The sequence below is a fragment of the Scyliorhinus torazame genome, chromosome 9 (assembly GCF_047496885.1).
Source record: "Scyliorhinus torazame isolate Kashiwa2021f chromosome 9, sScyTor2.1, whole genome shotgun sequence".
NCBI lineage: Eukaryota > Metazoa > Chordata > Chondrichthyes > Carcharhiniformes > Scyliorhinidae > Scyliorhinus > Scyliorhinus torazame.
This window is the reverse complement of record NC_092715.1, coordinates 67414239-67434175: the sequence shown is the minus strand read 5'-3', so window position 1 is coordinate 67434175 and position 19937 is coordinate 67414239. Positions and strand designations below refer to the sequence as shown.

General features: G+C 46.6%; 1 protein-coding gene across 2 annotated transcripts in view; it reads left to right on the top strand.

Annotated features, from left to right (window-relative positions):
• LOC140429269 (uncharacterized) overlaps positions 1-19937 on the top strand; it is a 123474-nt gene that overhangs the window by 45357 nt on the left and 58180 nt on the right. For both annotated transcript variants that reach the window (XM_072516050.1, XM_072516051.1), the window contains exons 4-12: positions 92-190; positions 1488-1589; positions 3110-3208; positions 3494-3592; positions 4605-4703; positions 5486-5584; positions 5722-5820; positions 7126-7224; positions 19066-19161. In XM_072516050.1, the coding sequence (XP_072372151.1) occupies positions 92-190; positions 1488-1589; positions 3110-3208; positions 3494-3592; positions 4605-4703; positions 5486-5584; positions 5722-5820; positions 7126-7224; positions 19066-19161 (891 nt within the window). The remainder of the gene's footprint in view (positions 1-91; positions 191-1487; positions 1590-3109; positions 3209-3493; positions 3593-4604; positions 4704-5485; positions 5585-5721; positions 5821-7125; positions 7225-19065; positions 19162-19937) is intronic.

The window sequence follows — 19937 nt, the reverse complement described above, 5'->3', positions numbered from 1 at the left end:
TTTTCTGCAAACAGTGAAGTCTGAAATGTGAAGGAGGTTTTTTACAATGATGGCATTGCTGCTGACAAAGATGTTTCCATTTTTCTTGCAGCACGGAATGAATGCCATCCTTCTTGCAGCCTGGTTTGGAAGCCTCAGTATTTTGAAAATGTTGGTAGAAAAAGGTGCTGATCGAAAATCCAAAAATCAGGTATGTGTGGTGGTACCGGCTCAAAGTGGCCGGAGCACTCTCGTCATTGAAATAATTCAGCTTGAATTTTCGGATGTCAAGTGCTCGGATCGAATCCCTGCCGGCTCTGATAGGTCTGCTGCCATTTTGCGCTCAATTGAGCACTGATTGGCAGCAAGAGGGACATCCATCCACCCTTGGACAGAGGTCCCACCTTGGAGAACAGTCGGCCAATCTGATTGGCCGACTGCTCTTTAGCCATGCAGTGACCAAAAGAGGTTCTACAGTGCCGCGAGGGAGTCTGGAAGTCCTGGAAACGCACTTCAGGTAAGTACAAGTGGTCACGGAGATGTGAGGGTGGCAGTTGCCCGAGGGTGGTGGGCAGGTTTGTGGTTGCCGGGGTGGGGGTGGGGTGGGGGGGGGGCAAGGTAGGGGCTTCCCGGGATGGGGCAGGTAGCAGTTGCCCGGGTTAAGGGCAGGGCACCCTGGGCCCGATCCCTGGTGTGGGCACAATACCAGTTTGGTACCATGGCTCTGCCAGCCTGGCACCTTGGCAGTGTCAAGCTGGTGCCTAGGTGGCACTGCCAGTGTGCCAGGCTGGCAGTGCCAAGGTGCCCAGGTGGCATCAGCAGTGCCAGGGTGCCAGCCTGGCCAGAGACCAACCATCTGGAGGCCTCCGATCATCTGGGAGACCCCCTCAGTACTGTTCCGCTCTTTTGTGGTCCAAGTTTGTGAGGACCAGTACTGAACGGTGCCCGGCTGAGGTCTCCCCAATGAGGCTGGTACGTGCCGGGTGGCCATTCAATCCTGTGAAGGCAAAGCAAAGTCAGCTTCTAAGCCGACCTCACTCTGCGAGACTGGATCCCACGCTTTCGAGGGCAACACGGTCGGTAGATCGCGCCCTATATATTGACGCTTGAAAGTGAGAATTTTGAGGCTGATCGGGTGAAAAGCCCAGTCGTTATATTCAAAGAGGAAGAAGAGGAAGAAGAAAAGTCTGAAACTCAAAGGGGGCAACATGGGGACAAGGCCCAGGTAAAGAGGTGAAGAGAATTGGGGGAAGGGAAACAATATTGTTCCCATATAGCCCAACTATAGCCAGCAGTTTACAAGTTTAGAATAGAAACCTATGGCTGGTCAGACTCTGGCCCACGGGCCTTATGTTGGACAACGCTGCACTAGAAGGTTCAACATTTGTTGATTATTGTTTTCTAGATTGACAGTATTGGCTGATGTGAAATGTTATGCTGTTGATATTTTACAATATTACAGTTGCCCATTGCTGAAAAGATCTAAATGAGCTTGTTTTTATCTTTAGGAAGGAATGAATGCACTCCACTGCGCTGCTCAAAATAATCATTCTTCAATTGTACAATATATAGTTAAAGATTTGCAGTTGAATTTGAACAAACCCACAGAGGTATGTGAAACACAACTAATCCAATACTTCTGTTTTACTGAATCCTTTCACCAGATAATTCAAAATGAAAAGGGGAAACCTTATAAACAAAATAGTGGTTTTGATCAAAGCAATACTCGTGAACCTTGGCCTTCTGCACTGCTCCGTGATTTTTTTCTTTTTAAGTATTTGAGTATCCAATTAATTTTTTCCAATTAAGGGGCAATTTAGCGTGGCCAATCCACCTACTCTGCACATCTTTGAGTTGTGGGATGAAACCCATGCAAACACGGGGAGAATGTGCAAACTCCACACGGACAGTGACCCAGAGCCGGGATCGAACCTGGGACCTCGGTGCCATGAGGCAGCAGTGCTATCCACTGCGCCACCGTGCTGCCCTACTACTACTCCGTGATTGGTCAACTCTTCTAGCCACCCCTGAGATGTCTGCTGACCCTGGCCATGTTTTGAGCCCTGGGTCATTTACCCAATACAGCAGTCAGGATTCTTGGCCTCTGCCTCTAGGAGAGTTATGGTTACACCAGTGTAGTAGTGGAAAGTCTCTCCCCCCCCACCGTTAACCTCTGAGCACTATATCCAATTCCCGTTCTCTTCCTGCACCTAGTGGTGCACTAAGGCAGACTTTTGTACATTTCCATGGATAGAATTCCTGGAACAAGTTGCTTGTCTGTCGCCAGGGGCTTATAGCTTGAGGGGCACCACTCCACAACGAGCCTGGCTGACTAGGCGTCTCTCCTACTCTTACTGCCAGCCACTGACATGTTTGGAAGAATTTGCAGGTTGACACACACAACTTGTTTGAACACGTTATGACCACACGTTCCTTCGCCATCGAGTCCTGGGATGGGACTAGAACCCAGAGCTTCTGGCTCAGAGGCAGGGATGCTACCCACCACACCACAAGACTTCCAGGCTTAATAATGGGTGGGATAAAGGATGGATACAGAATACTGAGGGGCCTAGATAAAGTGAACATGGAGAGGAGTAGGAGAAACTAGAACCCGAGGGCACCAGTAGGAGAAACTAGAACCCGAGGGCACAGCCTCAGACTGAGGGGACGATCCTTTAAAACAGAGATGAGGAGGAATTTCTTCAGCCAGAGGGTGGTGGATCTGTGGACCTCTTTGCCGCAGAAGGCCATGGAGGACAAATCACTGAGTGTCTTTAAGATAGAGATAGATATATTCTTGATTAATAAAGGGATCAGGGGTTATGGGGAGAAGGCAGGAGAATGGGGATCAGAAACATATCAGCCATGATTGAATGGCGGAACAGACTGGATTGGCCGAGTGGCCTAATTCTGTTCCCATGTCTTATGGGCTTATATTCTGGCAGGTGTAGCCTTCCCCGATAGGTTCACTCCGAGAAAATGGCGGCAGGTAGGGCTGTGGGAGAATCAAGTCCCACCTCCATCCATCCCAGACTTATCAAATAAAATCATTGAGGAGAGGCAGAAGCCTGGTCCAGTGTACAGTGTGAAGCTGGTAGTACAACAAATGACCGGAGATCTTCCTTTCCAGAAAGGCAAAAAGCCATATCATTTGGCAGCTGAAAACGGGTGTCTTGAAATGGCAGAGACGTTGAAGGAGTTTGAGTATAATACACAGGAGAAGGACAAGGTAAGCGCATCTGAATGTTTTTCACTTTTTTGGCCACATTTCTTATTGTTCCACCTTCAACATCTCTTCGTGTTGTCCTCTAGTGAATCGCAGGAAGAATCAGAGAATTTTACAGCACCGAAGAAAGACGTTCAGCTCGTCATTTCTGTGGGCTCTTTCAAGCAGCTATCCAATTAGTCCCAGATAATAAAGCCTCATTGAATGGCAGCAGGCAGACCTTGTCTTTGACGTATAGATTTTACTGATCTGAAGTAATAAAAATAAGTCATTGCTCCTATTTTGCAGGAAGGTAACACAGCCTTGCACCTTGCTGCCAAGAATGGTCACACAGCGGTACTGGAGGAGTTGCTGAAAGAATGGAATCTAATAGATGAGGACAATGAGGTAGGTTATTGTGAGGGAATTGTTAACTGGAAACCATTGACAGAAAATATTTGCACAAGCTCACTCAAACCTACCATATCTTTCACTTACAAGAGAAAATGGACTCGAGCCTGGCAGATTGCCTTTTTCAATACATCATTATTTTTTTTTAATAGTTTCAATTTTGCCATTGGTTACTTTATTCTTTCATAGGGTGAGATTAGGCCAGCATTTATTGCCCATCTGTAAACAAAATGTTGATGTGATATTTGACCATGCTGATATGGGATCATTCAGTGCATATGTATGTTATAGTGTTTGCATGGGTGGTGTAATCCATTCCTAACACATGCCGTGGCGTGAATTCAACCCTATTTTCTGGCTTTAAAACATCGAGGTATCACAGGGATGGGAATTATAATTCATGTTGGTTCTCTGTCTTATGTATGGATTTTCAGTATCTGGCTGAAGGAAAATAATTAACTGAATAAAATATACTATACGATTGATGAAAACTGAAATGATAATCCATTGAGTGTGAAAAGTGAGCGATCCAACATGCCGGAGGCCGAGCTAGAAAGACTGAGATTGCACGTGGTGACGTATGCATACGCGCTGCAGTGATGGAAATGCTTGTATTCTCCTGAGGTGTGATTTATAGTTTGTACTGGCCAGAACCTGCCTGTTAACTCATGTTTAGTTTACGTTGATTCTCATTTGTGTGGAAGTAGAAATTACAAAAAGTGAAATTGTGATGGTTATTTCTTTATGGTTCGCTTGTTAAATTTGATTATTTCGCTTAACATCCCCCCCCCCCCCACCCGGTGATAATTACTAAGGTGTTAATGGGGAAATGACAGGTAAATGGAATTAGGCTGCAAGTCAACCATAATCTCACTGAATGGCAGGACAGGTTCTCCCATGAAATGGCCCACTTCCTAAATTCTCAATATTTTGATTCCCTGTGCAGTGAAGTTTTGTTTGGTACGATACATTACTACATTATACACTAACACCTTTGTATTACTGACAGGAGGGTGAGACTGCATTCTATCTGGCTGCTGTGGGAAATCATCAGGAGTGTGTGAACCTGCTCCTGGAAGCAGGAAGTGACATCAATATTTTACCAAAGGTACCTCAAACTCTTTGCCGCCTCTAGAAAATAACTTATTACCTAATTTATCTTAGTTGAATCTTCTTCTCTAAATTTATCAGTGGCATCAAAACACATTTGAGGCAAAGGGACTGAGATTTCTTCAGCCTCCGGCCTCAAGAGGGCACCATTTCTACTACTGGTAGGCAGAAGACCTGCCAGTGGGAGGGTTGCATGTGCCTGTCACTCCTTCACAGGCAGCTCACCCATTCTCAGAAATGATTATCAGCTGCTTGCCTCAAATCCTGGGGGCAGGTTGGAGCAGAAATGAAACGTGGGGAGAGGAGGAAGAAATGTGGGTTGGGGGGGGGGGGGGGGGAATAGAGAGAAAGGCAGGAGAGGGGAAGCGGGAAGGGAGGAGGGAGTGGAAGGAGGGGGAGTAGTGAGAGAAGGGATGGGCGGTGGTGTGAGAAAAGTATAGCCTAAGTAATACAGAAAATTTGAAATCAAAGATATGGGGTGGGGTTCTCTGGTCCGCCAGCCGCGTTTTCCGGCTTTTCGTGTTCCTGCAGCCAGCCAATGGGGGTTCCCATGGTGGCCACCCCACGCCGTCGGGAGATCTGTGGGCGGGGGTGCACTGCCAGCGGACCAGAGGATCCCGCCGACATAACTCCGCTGATGGTGTGCTTGAAAATTGTGAATTTTCTGAGATTCCAGCATGGCGGGTGGAGAGTTGGAGGGTGGACTGTCGCTTCACTGAAGTGATTCACAGTGCTGGTTCATTTGTTAATGGAATTTGACAATGCTTAATTTCCTTTCAGACCAATTTGAGCCCCATGCACATCGCAGCTGAGAGGGGTGATAGTGCCATGGCTTTGGTCCTCCTTGATGCTGGAATTGCTTGTAATGGTCAAAATAATGTAAGTACCATGGGCTGCAAAAGGTGGGGGGCGGGGGGGGGGGGGGGAGAAACCATGTGTCAGCTCAGAATTACAAGTCCCGTAACAGTGACACTGTGATTCAGTCCTGTGACTTTTCTTTCTTCAATCCCTTGCAGAGAAAGGAATCCCCTCTACATTTAGCTGTTAAAAACCAGCATACCCTAGTCGCACAGCTCCTTGTGGAATCCAAGTGTGATGTTAACATTTTAGATGAGGTAAGTCTTTAAAAGCTAATCATGCTGTTTGGATTCAGACAAATAAGAGCATGTGTCACAGTTGTTGGGGAATAGATTAGAAAAGGGCTGCTTTTCCTCTGACTTGGGGTAATGATCAACTCCACGGTACAGGGCAGAAGAAAAGGGGTCAGAAGCTGGTGATGTTGGGCCTTCGTCTCCTTTCAGTTACCCTGGAATTTAGGGGGGTGGGGAATCTCCTCAGAGGGGGGGAAACTGAATCATAGAATTTACAGTGTAGAAGGAGGCCATTCGGCCCATTGAGTCTGCACCGGCCCTTGGAAAGAGCACCCTACTTAAGCCCACAGCTCTACCCTATCGTCGTAATGCAGTAACCCCACCTAACCTTTTTGGACACTAATGGCAATTTAGTATGGTCGATCCACCAAACCTGCACATCTTTGGACTGTAGGAGGAAACCGGAGCATCTGGAGGGAACCCACGCAGACATGGGGAGAACGTGCAAACTCCACAGACAGTCACCCGAGGCTGGAATTGAACCCGGGTTTCTGGAGCTGTAAGGCAGCAGTGCTAACCACTGTGTCAATGCTTGGAGCAGATGAAAACATTGAAATCCAATACAAATTAAGCAGGAGGGGCTTTAAATATCTCCTGCCTCCTTATCCTCCCCAGGTTTTTGAGGGCGGTGGTGTGGGATATCAGCCCTAATTGTTTTTCAATTCAGTCTTTCATCAATCTTTCAGCTGTTGTACATGTGTTTGAATTTTGCCAATGAATTTAAATATTGGATAAACTATTCCAGTAAAACTTCACCTGATTGACATTGAAAAGGAAGAAAGTAAATGAAAATTTAGTGAATGCTTTAAAGGGATCGGCATTAAGGCAATTTGAATTTGGCCATAAAATTATTCTTTATAATTATTTCTATAATTGGTGACGATCCTTTGGGCAGAAACAATGCCTGTCCTTCCTTTGAGGATTGAGTACCAGAATCAAACATCAGTCAAACAAACAAAAAGATAGTTTCGAAACAACTTCTCATACTTAACATAAAAACCTGCTTTGGGAAGCATCAAAATAGATGACCTATTCCTCTAGTCCCATAACTGAATGTCCCTTCTTGCTGACCCATTTTTAAGAGTACATTGAGAGAAATGCCAGTGCATTGGTTCTCATCTCCTCTGGGGTACTTGATCCCTGAAACAGTCCCAACATTCCAGAATTAATATGTTCTGGATTATCAGCAGGGCAGTGGAAAAATAATGAAGTGTCCTAAAAAATAATTTAGAATGTTCTCAGACAAATTAATCTTTTGTTGCCCTCCAGAGAAACCAGATTCCATTGCATCTGGCGGCTGAGCTTGGAAAAGCTGACCTGGTGGATCTCCTGCTGAAAGCAGACACTGACTTAAAACAAAAGGACAAGGTTTGTTGACTAGATATAGCGTGAGGTATTGGGTGGTATATGGGAATTTGAAATGGTGTTGAGGTATACACATTACAGTCCAACACTGTTATGTTCAGCGTTTAATTGGTTAAAGTTGAAATGGACAGTGGTATGGGATTTGCAGTTAATTTAAGAGGCAATGTTGACCTATGGGCAGGTCAACACTTCCAAATGACATGTACTGAAAATGTGTTCAACCTGCTTTTAGATGTTCTGTCAATCCTGGGTCATGGGAAAATTTGTATTAGTTTTCTTTATTTATTCGTGGGATGTGGGCGACACCGGGCCAGCATTTATTGCCCACCCCTGAGGGCATTTAAGAGTTAACCACATTGCTGTGGGTCTGGAGTCACATATAGGCCAGACCAGGTAAGGACGACAGATTTCCTTCCTTAAAGGACATTAGTGAATCAGATGGGTTTTTACGACAATCGACAATGGTTTCATGGTCATCATTCGACTTTTAAGTCCAGATTTGTATTGAATTCAAATCTGCCTTGGTGGGATTCGAATCCAGGTCCCCAGAGCATGATTAGTCCAGCGACAATACCACAATGCCACTGCCTTCCCGGTTTATCCATATAAGGTCAGAAGTGGGCTTGTCCATTGATGATTGCGCAATGTTCAGCACCATTCACGACCTCTCAGATATTGAAGCAGTCCATGTATAACTGCAGCAAGAAGCATCGGTTTGGTCTCCAATCTGTAATAATCAGCGGTTCGCGCCGGGAAGGATGGATGGGGGGTTTCGGAGATGGAAGAGAGCAGGGATTGAGAGGTAGGGGGATATGTTTAAAAAGGGGAGGTTTCCTAACTTGAGGGAGCTGGAGGAGAAATTTGGATTGGCGAGGGGAAACAAATTCAGGTACCTGCAGGTGCAGGACTTCCAACGTAGGCAGGTTTCAACCTTCCCGTTCCTACCACCAAGGAGGATACAGGACAGGTAGTTTCCAGAGGGTGGGTGGGAAAAGGGAGGGTCTCTGACATTTACAAGGAACTTATGGGGTCAGAGGAGACGCAGACTGAGGAGCTGAAGCGCAAGTGGGAAGAGGAGTTGGGAGGAGAGATAGAGGATGGTCTATGGGCGGACATGTTGAGTAGAGTCAACACGTCTACAACTTGTGCCAGGCTCAGCCGGATACAATTCAAGATCGTTCACCGGGCTAACATGACAGTGACGCGGATGAGCAGGTTCTTTGGGGTAGAAGATAAGTGTGCAAAGTGTGTGGGAGGGCCAGCGAACCATGCCCACATGTTCTGGACATGTCCAAAGCTTCGGGGATTCTGGCAGGGGTTTGCAGATGTCATGTCCATGGTGTTAAAAACAAGGGTGGCACCGAGTCCAGAGGTGACGATTTTCAGGGTGTCGGAAGATCCGGGAATCCAGGAGGAGAAAGAGGCAGACGTTCTGGGCTTTGCTTCCCTGATAGCCCGGAGACGGATACTATTAGCTTGGAGGGACTCAAAGCCCCCGAAGTCGGAGACCTGGCTATCGGACATGGCTAGTTTTCTCTGTTTGGGGAAAATCAAGTTCGCCTTGAGAGGGTCACTGTTAGGGTTCACCCGGAGGTGGCAACCGTTCGTCGACTTCTTCGCGGAAAATTAATCGTCGGCAGAAGGGGGGAGGGGGGGTTAGTTTAGCTTAGAGTAGGGGGTTAATGAAGGTGGGACCTGTAAGGGGGGAAGACGGCTTTTGCACTATGTTTACAGATTCATGTATATTGTTTATTTTGTTGTTGTTGTAAATCCAAAAGATACCTCAATAAAATGTTTTTTTTTAAAATAACTGTAGCAAGACCTGGACAATATCCACGCTTGGTCTGACAAGTGGCAAGTTACATTCACACCACACAAGTGCACGTCAATGACCATCAACAACACAAGAGGATTTCACCCCTAAACATTCAAAGGCATTACCATCACTGAATTCTTCACACTGTCAACATTCTGGGTGTTACCATTGACTAGAAACTAAACTGGATTGCCATATAAATACTGTGGCCACAAGAGCAGGTCAAAGGCTAGGAATGCTGCAGTGAGTAACTCCCCTCCTGTCCCCAAAGCCTGTCGTATCTACAAGGCACAAATCAGGGGTGTGTTGGAATACTCTCCACTTGCCTGGGTGAGCGCAGCTCCAACAACGCTCAATAAGCTCAACATCATTCAGAACAAAGCAGCGCTTGATTGCTCCCCCTTCCACAAGCATTCACGCCCTTCACCACCAGCGAAAAGTGGCAGCCGTGTCTACCATCTACAAGATGCACTGCAGGAACTCGCCAAAGTTCCTTAGGCAGCATCTTCCAAACCCACGATCATTACCTTCTAGAAGGACAAGAGCAGCAGATACCTGGAAACCCCACCACCTGGAGATTCCCCTCCAAGTCACTCACCACCCTGACTTGGAAATATATCGGCGTTCCATCATTGTCGCTGGGTCAAATGTCTGGAACTCCGTCCCTAACAGTACTGTGGGCGCACCCACACCTCAGCGATGACCGTGGTTCAAGAAGGCTCTGAACACCACCATCTTAAGGGCAACTAAGGATGGGCAATAAATGCTGCTGACCTAGCCAGTGAAACCCATATCCCATAAGTGAATGAAACACAAATTTAAAATCCACTGAATAACTTTTAAAGCAGCTAATAGTGCAGACAATTCAATAGGGGAAGATTTTGAATTTTTTGTTCATATGAATGCCAACAGCAGCCACAATAAGAGGTTTTAGTGGATCCTGTCCTTTTGGCCCATCAACTAAATACTGTCAAGAATACACTGATGCTAAAACATTGGTGGACCACACTTAAATACAATTATGAAATTATACTGAGATATTGGAACAAATTCAAAGAAAATCAGTAAAGATGGCATTGGATATGATTCAATGAGCTGCGAAGATTTCAAGAGGCTAATTGGTTGTCACTTGAATGAGTATTACGATCCTACTTTTTCAATCGCAAAACAGTTTCAGCAACCATCTTCACTTGGAGCCAACTTTGACCAAAAGGAGGATAGTCACTAGTTGCTCAACAGAATCGTAGAAACTTAGCACAGAAGGAGACCATTTAGCCCATCGTGTCTGTGCTGGCTCTCTTAACCAGCTGTTGTGCTTAGTCCCACAAACCCACCTTTTGTCCGTAACCCTGTTGGTTCCTTACCTGCAAACCTGTACAAATTACTTTGAAAATTATTTAAGATTTCAGCTTCCACCACCTTTTTTATTCTTTCATGGGAGATGGACTTCGCTGGCTAGCCTCAGCAATGTTTATATTGCCCATCCCTATTTGCTCTTGAGATGATAGTAGCAAACAGCCTTCCTCAACCGCCGCAGGTGTGGTGTAGGTACACCCACAGTGCTGTTAGGGAGGCAGTTCCAGGACTTGGACCCAGCAACTGTGAAGGAATGACAATGTGTTTCAGGTCAAGATGGTGTGTGGCTTGAGGGGAACTTGCTGGTGATAGTGTCCCCATGCGCCTGCTGCCCTTGTCCTTGTAGGTGGTATAGATCACGGATTTGGAAGGTGTCGAAAGAGTCTTGGCGAGTTGCTGCAGTGCATCTTGTAGATATTACACCCTGCTGCCACTGTGCGTCAGTGGTGGAGGGAATGGACGTTGGAGTTGGTGAATGGAGTGCCAATCAAGCTGTGTCCTGCTGTTGTCGAGCTTCTTGAGTGTTGATGGAGTCACACTCATTTGGACAAGTGGATAGCACAGGTGGAATATTCAAGATCCCAACAACTCTCCGGGTGAAAAGGTTTCTCCTCACCTGCCCTCTAGATTTTTAGCAGCGAGACAATATCCATTTCACGCTGAACTCCTTTATTCTCCTCCTTTTTCACGTTTTCTCCCACATTTACACCCATCAACAAGATATGTCAATCCCCATAATAACAACGATCCCATCCGCCCACCAACCCCCAAGCCAACCCCCAAACCTCAACCCGCATGTTTACATAAACAAATGACAAAAAGGAATCAGGGATTACCCGTAGTCACCCTTAATCTACACGGCTCTCCACCCCCCCCCCACCCCCCCAACCAACGCCATCCAGCCTCTAAGAGAGTACCGTACATGATACCCCAAAGTTGTCCCCCCCCCCCCCTCCCCCCAAGTCTCCAGCTCCTCCCGTCCAATGCCTCTTGTAAAACTCCTCCTCCCAACCTCGGTTCCCTCCCCCAACCTCGGTTCCCTCCCCCCAACTTTCCACCCCGGCTAGACCACTCGGACCCCGTTCTGTCAGGCTGCGATGGCCGCAGCCCCTCCCCCCACCTCACTCCAGTTCACTGGCCGGCTTAAACCGGCCAGCGTGGAGGCCCCCGCCCGGGCCCCTTTCCCCCTTGCCCGTCCCTAGGAAAGCCCAAAGATCCCCTTTTAGCACACAAACCCCGCATATCCACCTACACCCCAAAGAGCCCTCCTTTCGAGTGAAAGTCCCGTCCGCTTCCCTTGTCCAAATATATGCAACATTGGCTCCTTTAGCCTCTACACCCGCGCGCAGTGATACAAAAAAAAAGAAGAAAATACAGTCATGAGGTTACATCGGCACATGACCATTCCTCAATTTGTCAGTTCTGCCACAGTCCTTCTGCCTTCGCAAACTCCTCCGCTGCTTCCGCCGTTCCAAAATAAAAGTCCCTGAGCTTGTAAGTCACCCTCAGCTTCGCTGGATATACAATGCCGCACCGCACCTTGCCAATGTACAGTGCCCTCTTCACCCGGTTGAAGGCAGCCCGCCTCTTCGCCAGCTCCACCGTAAAGTCCTGGTATACACGTATACCAGCTCCAGATCACTGCACCACCCGCTTCTGTTTGGCCCAGCTCAGGACCTTCTCCTTCACACTGTACCATCGGAAGCACAGAGTCACTGCCCTTGGCGGCTCACTCGCCTTTGGTACAGGCCTCCACGACCGATGAGCCCGATCCAGTTCATATCGGGAGGGGTCCTCCCCCTCCCCCAGTAGTTTTGCCAGCATCACGGCAAAATACTCAGTCGGCTTCGGTCCTTCAACTCCTTCGGGCAGCCCCACGACCCTCAAATTCTGTCGCCTGGATCTGTTTTCCAGATCTTCCATTTTTCCTCTCAGATTCTTGTTCGTGTCCAACACCTTCCGCATCTCCTTCCCCATCGAGGCAAGTTGATCACCGTGATGCAATACCGTCTCCTCCACTTCCTTCAGCGCCTCCCCTTGCTCTCGCACCTCCGCCACTGCGCTCGCCACCGCCGTCTTCACCGGGGAAACCGCCTCCTCCACCAGCACACTCAAAACCTCCCTCATCTCCTTCCTCACCATCTCCATACATTTCTCAATCTGCGCCAACTGCTTTTGGAATTCCGCAGCCATCACCTTAGTTAGTTCTTCAGCCGTAAGCACTGCGGCCTCCCCTGGTGCTCCAGCCTCCATTTTCTTTGTTGACCCCGCGGTGACCTTTCCCCTCTCCAACGGACTTTCAGCCGCTTTTTTCCCGGCCGTTTTTTTGGTAATTTTCGACATCCTTCTTCTCCTTGCGCTATCCCCCGACTTTTACTGCCGTCGCTGGCCCTAGGACCGGGCGTTACTCCCCGAAAATGCCGTTCCCGAACGGGAGCCTTCCAATGTGCGGCTGCCTCCCGCCCGCCGTCACCGGAAGTCTTGAACTATGATGGTTAACATCCATAACAGAAAAATAAACATAAAATATCCATTTTACAATGGCAAACAGCAGAACACAGATACAAACAGTTGTTTGGTAGTACAGAACTTGGATATTACTGAAAGAAAAGACACATTAACTGACAAACATGGCTTTGAACCTGTGCAACGTGGGTTCCAGGTACCATGTGGTGGACAGCACCATAATGTGAGTGCATTTCCGCCATCCTTTTGAAATGCCATGTCCCATTGGTTCCACAGTGTTAAGACTAAAAATTCAGTAGCAGCAATTTGCCTCTCTGTGAAGCAGGCGTTATAACCACACACTGGGATATAGATGGGTTAGTATTGTCGTGCTCCCATCAGCCACCCAGCAATGCCTTCCAGTAGCTCTCACAGCACAGACTATCCTTATGACAGGTCTGCCACCTTGATGCTCTAACACCCAGGTCCAACATTGCATTTCAGACTTACTAATCATCCAATGAATCATCGGAGGTGTTTTCATAGAATAGAATCATAGAATAACTACAGTGCCAAAGGGAGCCATTCGGTCCATCGAGTCTGTACTGAACCTCTGAAGGAGCATCCTACCGAGGCCCACTTACCTGCCCTATCCCTGTAATCCCATAATCCCTGCACATCTTTGGACTGTGGGAGGGTACTGGAGTTCCCGGAGGAAACACACGTAGACATGGGGAGAAAGTGCAAACTCCACACAGACAGTGATCATGGGCTGGAATTGAACCCGAGTCCCAGGTGCTGAAGGCAGCAGCGCTAACCACTGTGCCACTGTGGTGCCCATTCAAGGAGAATAAAACAAATCCATCAGATAGATTCTTGATTAACAATGGAGTGAAAAGGTATAGGTGTTTGGTAGGAAAGTGGGGTTGAGGTCACAATCAGATCAGCCATGATCTTATTGAATGATGGAGCAGACAAGGGGGGCTGAATGGCCTACTCCTGCTCCGAATGTTTATGTTCCTAATCCTGAATCCAGAGTCCAGAATGTCAGGTACAGACCTAAGCCTGTTCACTCTCCAATTGTTTGCCTTTTTCTTTAAACCACAAATCCAGCTGGTTCTGGATCTTGACCATGGGATGGAGAAAACCCTTCAATTGTGTGCCTGAGAGAGAGCCGTGAAACATGAAGAGAATTGTTTTGCTGTGTCTTATATACCACAAATATAACTGTGTTAGGACTTCTCTTTCATTCTGGAATGACCAATTACCCCATAGTATTGAGATAGATGATCAGGCATGATCGAATGGAATGGCGGAGGCACCTCTGGGAGGGGGGAGGGGGGGGGGGTCTTGCCGATCATTGGAGATGCCTGGATGTTCGGGGACAGGGCAGGGTCGTACCCTGGCACTACACCTGGCTCCTGGGCATTTTGGTATGGCCAACCTGGCACCATGTGGCACTGCCATGTGCCACTGCCAGGATGCCAGGGGAACAGCTCACTCTGCTAGGCTGGCTGTGCACAGACATTGTCCCATTGGGTAGATGCAGCATGGGTTCATAAAGCGCAGGTCGTGCCTAACTAATTTAGTGGAATTTTTTGAGGACATTACCAGTGCGGTAGATAATGGGGAGCCAATGGATGTGGTATATCTGGATTTCCAGAAAGCTTTTGGCAAGGTGCCACACAAAAGGTTACTGCATAAGGCAGTAAGGGTAAAGTAGTAGCATGGATAGAGAATTGGTTAATTAATAGAAAGCAAAGAGTGGGGATTCATGGATGTTTCTCTGGTTGGCAATCAGTAACTAGTAGTGTCCCTCAGGGATCAGTGTTGGGCCCACAATTGTTCACAATTTACATAGAACATAGAACATTACAGCGCAGTACAGGCCGTTCGGCCCTCAATGTTGCGCCGACCTGTGAAACAACTCTAAAGCCCATCTATACTATTCCCTTATCATCCATACGTCTATCCAATGACCATTTGAATGTCCTTAGTGTTGGCGAGTCCACTACTGTTGCAGGCAGGGCATTCCACGCCCTTACTACTCTCTGAGTAAAGAACCTACCTCTGACATCTGTCTTATATCTATCTCCCCTCAACTTAAAGCAATGTCCCCTCGTGCTAGACATTACCATCCAAGGAAGAAGGCTCTCACTGTCTACCCTATCCAATCCTCTGATCATCTTATATTCCTCAATTACGTCCCCTCTTAACCTCCTTCTTAACCGAAAACAGCCTCAAGTCCCTCAGCCTTTCCTCATAAGATCTTCCCATCTTCCCTCCATACCAGGCAACATTCTGGTAAATCTCCTCTGCACCCTTTCCAATGCTTCCACATCCTTCCTATAATGCGGCGACCAGAATTGCACGCAATACTCCAAATGCGGCCGCACCAGAGTTTTGTACAGCTGCAACATGGCCTCATGGCTCCGAAACTCAATCCCTCTACCAATAAAAGCTAACACACAGTACGCCTTCTTAACAACCCTCACAACCTGGGTGGCAACTTTCAGGGATCTATGTACATGGACACCGAGACCTCTCTGCTCATCCACACTGCCAAGAATCTTACCATTAGCCCAGTATTCTGTCTTCCTGTTATTCCTTCCAAAATGAATCACCTCACACTTTTCTGCATTAAACTCCATTTGCCACCTCTCAGCCCAGCGCTGCAGCTTATCTATGTTCATCTGTAACTTGTAACATCCTTCCGCACTGTCCACAACTCCACCGAATTTAGTGTCATCTGCAAATCTACTCACCCATCCTTCTACGCCATCCTCCAGGTCATTTATAAAAATGACAAACAGCAGTGGCCCCAAAACAGATCCTTGTGGTACACCATTAGTAACTGGACTCCAGTCTGAACATTTCCTATCAACCACCACCCTTTGTTTTCTTCCAGCTAGCCAATTTCTGATCCAAACTGCTAAATCACCCTGAATCCCATGCCTCCGTATTTTCTGCAGTAGCCTACCATGGGGAACCTTATCAAACGCTTTACTGAAATCCATATACACCACATCAACTGCTTTACCCTCATCCACCTGTTTGGTCACCTTCTCAAAGAACTCAATAAGGTTTGTGAGGCACGACCTACCCTTCACAAAACCGTGTTGACTATCTCTAATCAAATTATTCCTTTCCAGATGATTATACATCCTATCTTTTATAAACCTTTCCGAGATTTTGCCCACAACAGAAGTAAGGCTCACTGGTCTATAGTTACCGGAGTTGTCTCTACTCCCCTTCTTGAACAAGGGGACAACATTTGCTATCCTCCAGTCTTCTGGCACTATTCCTGTAGACAAAGATGACTTAAAGATCAAAGCCAAAGGCTCAGCAATCTCATCCCTAGCTTCCCAGAGAATCCTAGGATAAATCCCATCCGGCCCAGGGGACTTATCTATTTTCACACTTTCCAGAACTTCTAACACCTCCTCCTTATGAACCTCAAGCCCTTCTCGTCTAGTAGCCTGAATTTCAGTATTCTCCTCGACAACATTGTCTTTTTCCTGTGTGAATACTGACAAAAAATATTCATTTAGCACCTCTCCTATTTCCTCGGACTCCACGCACAACTTCCCACTACTGTCTTGGACTGGCCCTACTCTTACCCTAGTCATTTGTTTATTCCTGACATATCTATAGAAAGCTTTAGGGTTATCCTTGATCCTACCTGCCAAAGACTTCTCATGTCCCCTCCTGGCTCTTCTTAGCTCTCTCTTTAGGTCCTTCCTAGCTAACTTGTAACTCTTGAGCGCCCTAACTGAACCTTCATGTCTCATCTTTACATAAGCCTCCTTCTTCCTCTTGACAGGTGTTTTGACTGCTTCAGTAAACCACGGTTCCCTTGCTCGACCACTTCCTCCCTGCCTGACAGGTACATACTTATCAAGGACATGCAGTAGCTGTTCCTTGAACAAGCTCCACATTTCCATTGTGCCCATCCCCTGCAGTTTTCCTCTCCATCCGATGCATCCTAAGTCTTGCGTCATCGCATCATAATTGCCTTTCCCCCAGATATAACTCATGCCCTGCGGTATATACCTATCCCTTTCCATCACTAAAGTAAACGTAATCGAATTGTGCTCACTATCACCAAAGTGCTCACCTACCACCAAATCTAACACCTGTCCTGGTTCATTACCCAGTACCAAATCCAATATGGCCTCGACTCTCGTTGGCCTATCTACATACTGTGTCAGGAAACCCTCCTGCACACATTGGACAAAAACGGACCTATCTAAAGTACTCGAACTATAGCGTTTCCAGACAATATTTGGGAAGTTAAAGTCCCCCATAACAACTACCCTGCTGCTTTCGTTCCTATCCAGAATCATCTTTGCAATCCTTTCCTCTACATCTCTGGAACTTTTCGGAGGCCTATAGAAAACCCCTAACAGGGTGACCTCTCCTTTTCTGTTTCTAACCTCAGCCCATACTACCTCAGTAGACGAGTCCTCATCAAACGTCCTTTCTGCCACCATAATACTGTCCTTGACTAACAATGTCACCCCTCCCCCTCTTTTACCACCTTCTCTGAGCTTATAGATGATTTGGAGTTGGGGACCAAGTGCAATGTGTCCAGGTTTGCAGACGACACTAAGATGAGTGGTAAAGCAAAAAGTGCAGAGCATACCGGAAGTCTGCAGAGGAATTTGGATAGTTAAGTGAATGGGCTAGGGTCTGCCAGATGGAATACAATGTTGACAAATGTGAGGTTATCCATTTTTGTAGGAATAACAGCAAAAGGGCTTATTATTTAAATGATAAAATATTAAAACATGCTGCTGTGCAGAGAAACCTGGGTGTGCTAGTGCACGAGCCGCAAAAAGTTGGTTTACAGGTGCAACAGGTGATTAAGAAGGCAAATGGAATTTTGTCCTTCATTGCTAGAGGGATGGAGTTTAAGACTAGGAAGATTATGCTGCAATTGTGTAAGGTGTTACTGAGGCCACACCTGGAGTATTGTGTTCAGTTTTGGTCTCCTTACCTGAGAAAGGACGCTGGAGGGTGTGCAGAGGAGATTCACTAGGTTAATCCCAGAGCTGAAGGGGTTGGATTACGAGGAGAGGTTGTGTAGACTCCGACTGTACTCGTTGGAATTTAGAAGGCGGCGGGGGGGGATCTTATAGAAACATATAAACTTATGAAGGGAATAGATAGGATAGGATAGATGCGGGCACGTTGTTTCCACTGGCGGATGAAAGCAGAACTAGGGGGCATAGCCTCAAAATAAGGGGAAGTAGATTTAGGACTGAGCTTAGGAGGAACTTCTTCACCCAAAGGGTTGTGAATCTATGGAATTCCTTGCCCAGTAAAGCAGTTGAGGCTCCTTCATTAAATGTTTTTAAGATAAAGATAGATAGTTTTTTGAAGAATAAAGGGATTAAGGATTATGGTGTTCGAGCCAGAAAGTGGAGCTGAGTCCACAAAAGATCAGCCATGATCTCATTGAATGGCGGAGCAGGCTCAAGGGGCAGATGGCCTACTCCTGCTCCGAGTTCTTATGTTCTTATACCCGGCTGCCAGGTTGGCACTGTCAAGGTTCGGGCCCGGGGTACCTTGCCCATTGTGAGGAGGGGGGAGAATGGGTGATAGGGCCTCAACAAGGTTGGAGGGTGGGGAGGATCGGGACTGCTGATCATAATGGCGCCCCGATCCGTGAGCAGCCGTTCCTGCTGGCGAGGTCAGCTTGTCAGCAATGAACCTCACTAAGTGTGGCCTTGGCGGGGAGAAACCCCCCGAGGCTAAAAAAACCAGCAAAGTGCTGTTGAATAGTGGAGTGTATCTCGGCGCTGAGGCTGCTGGGAAACACCCACTAAACTCACCCAGAAGCGGACTTTAACATTTGTCTGCTGAATCCGACCCAGTATATATAACTTACATTTTGGCTGCATATTTTTGTTAAATGTTTATGTATGTTGATATAAGCACTATTTTTTGCATTTAATCCAAGAAAGATGTAACATGTCACTTTTAGAAATGATCAGTAGACGCCCCAAATACTGAGGAGAGATATTTAAAATTATAGTAATCATCACTTCCATTTTTAAGTGAATTAATAAGTTAGTAGAGTCCTTGGGTTGTTTATTTACTACTAGTTTGAGAAAATATGTATCAAATATGGTTGCACTGATGCTAGATATTATAATGTCAGGAGTCCAGGACGTATAATTTCCTGAAGTAAGTATTTCAGCTTCTAATTTCTTGTTCTGCAGCAAGGTAAAACTCCACTGGGAGTGGCAGCAAGAGTCAACCACATCATTATTGTGGATATGATCATTAAAGCAGAAAGATATTGTGCATGGAAAGAGGTGAGTCACTTTACAGCCATTGCTTTGAGACTCAGGTTCACTAGAAACAACACTTAAGTTTATGTATTTTTCCACTTGTGTTTCCTTAACATTTAATTATGGTGGTTTCTCCAACATCATTGTAATGTTTTCCCTCTAGTTTCAAGAATGCCATATTACTCCTGTTATCCTGTGGGTGAAGTTATTGCTATTTTTGGGGATGACAGGGCGAAAAACCTGTCATCAAATTAGCACCAATTATACCCGTGGGAACATCAGTAACATCCTTCATTACTTCAAAGCACTGACTGGGAAGTTGGCACAGGAATGACTCCCCACCAACTTATCACGTTTCCTAGTGGGGAGGTTTTCTAACCGGCATATTGAATCTGTATCCTATGATTTTGAAGTCATATATATCAATGTGTCAAAGTGCTGTGCCATCGCATTTCAGAGGAGGTCACATGCCTATATCCTCTCTTAATAGAAAGATGCTCTAAATATTAGTAAAAATCAATGCTTAACATTTCCATAAGACCGTAAGACATAGGAGCAGAATTAGGAAACTCGGCCCATCGAGTCTGCTCCGCCATTCAATCATGGCTGATATTTTTCTCATCCCCATTCTCCTGCCTTCTCCCCATAACCCCTGATCCCCTTATTAATCAAGAACCTATCTATCTCTGTTTTAAAGACACTCAGTGATTTGGCCTTCACAGCCTTCTGCGGCAAAGAGTTTCACAGATTCACCACCCTCTGGCTGAAGAAATTCCTCCTCATCTCTGTTTTAAACGATC